Source organism: Chaetura pelagica, unplaced genomic scaffold, assembly GCF_000747805.2.
Source record: "Chaetura pelagica isolate M959 unplaced genomic scaffold, ChaPel_1.0 scaffold45, whole genome shotgun sequence".
Lineage (NCBI taxonomy): Eukaryota > Metazoa > Chordata > Aves > Apodiformes > Apodidae > Chaetura > Chaetura pelagica.
Window position 1 is genome coordinate 5,755,820 of NW_009953217.1, and position 6,089 is coordinate 5,761,908.

A 6,089-nucleotide genomic window follows, 5' to 3' on the forward strand; every position below is an offset into this window, starting at 1 on the left:
GGGCCCCGCTGCTCCCCCGGCCCCGCCGCTGCTCCCCGGGCCCCGAGCAAGCACCCCAAGACTCTGCCGTCCGGGCCGCAGCCTATCTTGCCTGCAGGAAGCGGTGGGAACCGAGCCGCCCGGGCTCGGGCAGTCCCTCCTCACAGAGCACACGGACCAGGCAGCTACAGGGAAAAAAAAACAAACTAGCCAACCAAAAGATGTCCTAAGGATAGGGCTACGTTTCCAAGAGCACATTCTAGAATGACAAGCATGTCTAAAGGGAGAGATGTGCATGTCTCAGCCCAGGGGGGGGCTACACTCTAAGTGGTACAGGGCAAGTTCTCAGTACACCAGTCCTGCACAAAACTTCACTTATGTGAATAAACAACGTTACTTAAGGTGGATAAGAACCTGAAAAAGAAACCTATTTCTCCAGTAGAAAGGTCACAATACAATGAATGGTACACAACTGTGCAGAACGACGTGTGTGGGAAAAGATTTGCAACAGACACCAAGTCTACGGTCTTTTATTATATTTTATAGATTAAATATATCTTCAGTAGAGTCTCTTTTTCTTAAAACACACAAAAGGAAAAATACATTCTTCATGTACATATGAAATACTGACCAGGTAGCAGGAACCACGTACAGTACAAAGTATGAACACAGCTACATAGACATCACCACCTTGGATGATTATCAGGCTTTTTATAAAGTAAAATTAGAACAACTCAATCCATAGGCTTCCCTTCCATGCTATTTTGTGGGATTGTGCAGGAAAGGTTTTGCTTTTTGTTCTTCTTTTTACTTTTGAAAGGTATTATAAAATCCTTGCATTGCATGAAAAATTATCAAACTCCACAAGCTTCACCTCTTTCACACATTCATAATCATAGTACAATTTTTATTGTGATTGCAGCCCAACTCCAAAAATCCAGGGAAAAACAAATATATATAACCTGGTAAAGAGAAAGGAATGAATCAGACTGATTGTTGCAATGTCCAGGAAATGTGTACACACATACACAAAGGATGGAAGATAGTGAGGTGATTGAGCATCTCCTATTTATTACAAGTTTGGAGGGCACGGGGTTGGATGTTTCCCTGTGGCAGTGAATCTCTAGTGTCCCTCAGTATGGGATGTCATTCTGGTAGTACTGGATCATGTCATATGTCCTACTCCTAGAGAAGAAAAGCAAAGTCAAAGGTAAGTAAAAGTTTAACAAAACACTGCACCCATTGTCACAGAAACAAACATCAAGATCCTACAGAAACAAAACATGGGTGAAGGAAATTAGCTGCTAATCAGAACTAGCCCTACAGGCTTTGAAGGCATTGTGAAGGCCCAGTCACTGTTATGAACAGCTCAAAACATCCTGCTCTTGTTTAAACTAGGTAAAAAAAGTATTTCCATGCTTCTCAGTGTGGCAACAGCAACAGAAGCTTGGATGCTGTGTATGGATAAGCCAGAAGCACCTCATACTGCATTGGCAGTTTGTTTTAGAAGGAAATGCATAATGAATGAAGCAAGAACATGACGGCTGCACAGGAACAGGATTATGTGGAAATAAAGGTGATTTAATAAAAGAGAATGCTAATAATGAAAATAAAAGTGCAGGGGAAATAACGGCATTAATAGCATCTCTGATGAGTAACTGAACAAACGAGTCTCTTACTCAGACCAATGGTCATGCATGTTTTTTAAGAAACCTTCTCCTTACAAAATAAAAGGGAACAAGATTCAAGACCAGTATCTCTTAACTCTTGACCAGAAGGCATGCTATTCCTATTGCCATTTGATACAATTCTTTACTATTTATCCCTTTATTCACAGATTTAACCGTACCCTATATAAGGGTAAGACATAAAAGTCTAACAGTACAGTTGACCATGCTCTAACACAGGTGCCAAAATGCTTCACTTTTGGGCCAAAGATTCACTCTGACAGAAAATCTTCAATTCTTTAGACTAGCCAGCCTTATTATTTGACCAGCCTGGGCTTCAGCCTTCTTTTCCAGTGTAAAAAGGAGGGGATGAAGCATATTCAGAAGCCAAGCTACTATCCTGCATTATCTAAGTATCAACAGTGCAAAAATGGTTGGCATCTGACTGATAAAATTCTACTTTTTAGCTCTCCTCAAAGCTTCTGACCTTCCTTTAGCCATAAGGAGAAGACATGTACAGATGCCAAACCTGTTGCTGAGGAAACAATTCTGGATGATCTTGATGATGAAAGTTGCAGCCTCCCGTTCAGTCATGTTGGGGCTGAACCTGTGTCTGTATGCAGAAAGTCACAAAAAGCAAGAGTAGAATTAGTGAGGTTTGCCTTTGAGCATGATGTAAATGTGTCAGCTCAGCCAGGTGTTGGTTTCACTTGCTCCAAGTATCTACTTCCTGTGAGACTACCTTGTTCAAATTACACAATGTTTTAATTAGCACTTGCTGTTAGTCTAATACTGGAGATAGAGGCTGTGAACTTTTCTTCAGTCTAGTGGTAACTTTAGGAACAGCAGATTCCTCTTCCTAGCCAGCTGCTGCTTATAAAGTATCTTTGTATCTAGGAGTACCCTTGAGCTCAAGCCCATCATACTTCATGAATCTGTGCTTATCTTTAGGAAATTGCAGGAAGTTTTAGGCCAGAAATGCTGAGCTAACTCTGCTGACTCTGAAGGCACAAACCTGAAGGGCTGTTCAAAGTGACACATTATATAATTTGTATTTGCCTAAACTGTTGGATGTTACAACATAGTCCCACTCAGTACTGCTTAATCTGGTGAACAGATTTTAAGATGCTGTTCTTCTGAGTCCAGCACCACTACAGAGGACATTAGACTCTGTAAGATATTACCTCTGAATTAAAGTAGATCTTTCCTTTATAATATTATTTTGCTAGTTCTATGACCTTAAAGATTATCTACAGTCACTGGACAGCTTTAACTTCATTCTATGAAAAGACCTCCGGAATTCCTACCTTCTGAGATGTTCTATAAACAAAAGTTACCATTTTCACAATGTTAAGACATCTGTGTAGTGTGACACTTATACTCACTGCCCAAGTTGTGGCAGTATGCATTCTGTGAAGAACTGAAGAACATTTTCCAGTTAATACATCTGCTGACTTACTTCAACAGCTTGATTGTCTGCCCTCGGAAACAGGGTAGCCCTGTGTCCAGCATTAACGTAACCAGTGAGACCACAGCATCCATGTAAGGCCTAGAGAAGGACAGGACAAAAAGGTTGCAGCACTCAAACTTTTGCAGGAAGGTAAAGCAGACAAGCTGAGGGGTTCAACAAGCTGGATCACACCTTTTTCTGTAATTAAATCAACACATGTAATCCTCTTATGTGTGCCATGGAGTGACACCACTGCTTGCAATCTGTTGCTTTAATTCAATTTCACTCCCTTATGGACTTACCAGATACTCAGAATGCTACAAGATGAACAGTCTCAAGGAGAATTATACAAAACAATACTTTAGTAAACATTTATTTGGCATCAGAAAGGTGAATTAGTACAAGAGGCAAAACCAGCAATACCACAGTAATAGACTATCTCCTAATTTATTTTATTCTTTGCTACATCAGCCCAGTTTCACTTCTCCTTCCTCTCCTCCTACTCAGAACATTTATTACCTAAAAAAACCAGAAAACACTCCACACTGGGTATAAAATTGCAGGACTATTAAGTTGTATAAAAGTTTGCAAGATGTACCAGGACACAGTCTGACAGGCTCAGACCTCCCACCAACAAATGTTTACTATTATTTTTCTTCTCATCTGGTTTTAGGCATGCAAGCACTCCCACTTTTGAGCAGTTAAGAACACCTTACCTGACTGCCAAATAGCCTCTGACACACATCTCCATAAACCATTTGAATGGAGTTGCCTCCATTTTTCCTCCCATTATCATCACCATCTCATCAGTCAGCTTAATGTCAGGCTCCCAGCCCAGATTTCCACCAGGTGAGCTTTCAAACATGAATCCAAAATCTGTGCACAGAAGATAAGTTGCCTCATAAACTTTGTTGGTTAATTGTGTCCTGTCAAAGCTTACAGAAATAAATAGATTTCATGTATTAATACCTACTTTTTCCACCAACATTTAAACTCCAACTGGGAAAAAGCTTTGTTGAAGTGTAAGAACACCAATAAAAGAATCATCACCATGACATCAGAGTGATATAAAATAAAAACTCCTTGATGAAACACTTGTGCAGTTCCAGGAAAGGAAAGCTAAAGCAGAGGTCACAGCCTCACACAATTACATAAATGTACTTGTCAGATTTAATTCTCATACAGTGATGAAAGGAACACAAATATACTTTAATATACTTACATATGTGTATATTTGCTTACATATACATATATTTATATACTTATACATGTATATACATACATGTACATACTTACACATGTCTTAAGTATATGCATAGTCCATGCATATTCTTTCCTGAAGCTGGTAAAACTTTGCAAAGCTAAACTGACACAGAAGCTGCCAACATGAACACTCATAAAATACCAAACAAACATGAAAAAATCCCATTTATATTTACTAACTGTGAAACTGATTGATCTCAAAAGGGAAAGGGCTGATTGTCTTCTGTGAGCAATATAGCAGAAGGAAAAGGTAACTACTGAGATTTGAGTGTGGATATAACTGACCAATATGAATGATGTGTCCCTTTTTGTCCAGCATGATGTTGCCATTATGCCTGTCCTTAATCTGGAGCAGAAACAAGAGGAGACTATAGGCAGCCATACTGCGGATGAAATTGTAGCGAGCCTGTACAAACAAGAAGTTAAAACAAATCAGAACAACCCAGGGAATCTAATAACTCTCCATCCCAAGAACAGATACAGCTGACCAAAGTGGGGTTTTTATCTTGTTTTTTTTCCATTCATGATTAATTTGAAGCAACGTTCAGTGATATTCTCCATACATCTACAGTTGCAGTAACTTCTTTAGCTAACTCACTCATAGCTAAAAATGGATTATCAGCATCAGAAAACAGATACAGCATTAGCAGTCATTATCCAATTATTTGTCACTATTTCTTATAGCTAGAATGTTTCTCAGTTGATAATTTGCTATGCTTGCCAACTGATATTTTACCTTCTGGAATGCAAGGGTAGACTCATCTCCATATTGCCTTGTAAAGTAATCATACATCCCAAAGTCTGTCTGCCTGCCCAGCTGGTCACGGGATGTGCAGTCAGGAATGCATTCAATAACACCACACTGAAGGGGAAGAAGAGAAACAGGTCTGTAAACCATGCTCCCCACAGATACTTTGTTCATGGCTCTTGGCAGTCATACAAGTCCCCTGGGAAATGTGGGGAAGCCTACAGAACACTGAATACAGAGTTTCTAGTTTATTTGTTAAAAAAGTATAACCAGTTCTTTAGGATTTTCATGCAATATAAGACAAGCTCTGTGACTTCCCACTGACTTGCACAGCATAGTCCCCAAAATCAAACAACAAGCACAAATAACCAAAGCCAGCAAAATTTCAGAGCCAAAAGCTTTAGAAAAGCAGGAAGCAGAAGAGGAAAGACTCTTTTTGTTGCTAATACTCTAAATACTTGGCATAAATGATGTGGGCAGTATTTCCTTGCAGTATGGAATTTTCTTGTGCACTGGAAGAGGAAGTTTTTTTAATTAGGAGCTATTTTCTACAGCAGTACAATTAATTGCCCACTTACCCCTGGAGCTGTGGCCACCACTCTGTATGGAAACACAAAGAGATCCAGGCCTACCAGCTGAAATATATTCTTGAAGAGATCGATGATTTGTAAAGCTAACATGTCCTGTTACACAAGAAAAAGAAAGCACTAGCATTACAGGGGTTACAGATCATAAATTAGATTGCAAACATTCTCTGAAGAACTCTGAAATGAACATTAAGTTACCCCAGCAGGTCTGCAGATGTGTGCTTGTGCATACACTGTGGCTCTGGGGGAAATCAAAAAGGGAAAAGATAAATGCTGTCTAAGGGGGTAGCAAGCAACACTAAAGATATAACTGCTGACCTATCAAAACCAAACTTCTCCATCCCTCTTGGGTAAGAGGGCTACTAGTAACTCCAGGGACAACAGCAAGCATTCCT

At 39.7% G+C, this 6,089-nt stretch overlaps 1 protein-coding gene across 1 annotated transcript in view; it reads right to left on the reverse strand.

Annotated features, from left to right (window-relative positions):
- Window positions 1–786: 786 nt before the first annotated feature.
- Window positions 787–6,089, reverse strand: part of PI4KA (phosphatidylinositol 4-kinase, catalytic, alpha) — a 56,493-nt gene continuing 51,190 nt past the window's right edge. Inside the window, exons 48-54 of the mRNA XM_009997668.1 lie at window positions 5,686–5,790; window positions 5,096–5,221; window positions 4,645–4,765; window positions 3,813–3,972; window positions 3,106–3,195; window positions 2,176–2,259; window positions 787–1,164 (exon numbers count right to left, since the gene is read on the reverse strand). Coding sequence (XP_009995970.1) covers window positions 1,113–1,164; window positions 2,176–2,259; window positions 3,106–3,195; window positions 3,813–3,972; window positions 4,645–4,765; window positions 5,096–5,221; window positions 5,686–5,790 — 738 coding nt within the window. The 3' untranslated portion in view covers window positions 787–1,112. The remainder of the gene's footprint in view (window positions 1,165–2,175; window positions 2,260–3,105; window positions 3,196–3,812; window positions 3,973–4,644; window positions 4,766–5,095; window positions 5,222–5,685; window positions 5,791–6,089) is intronic.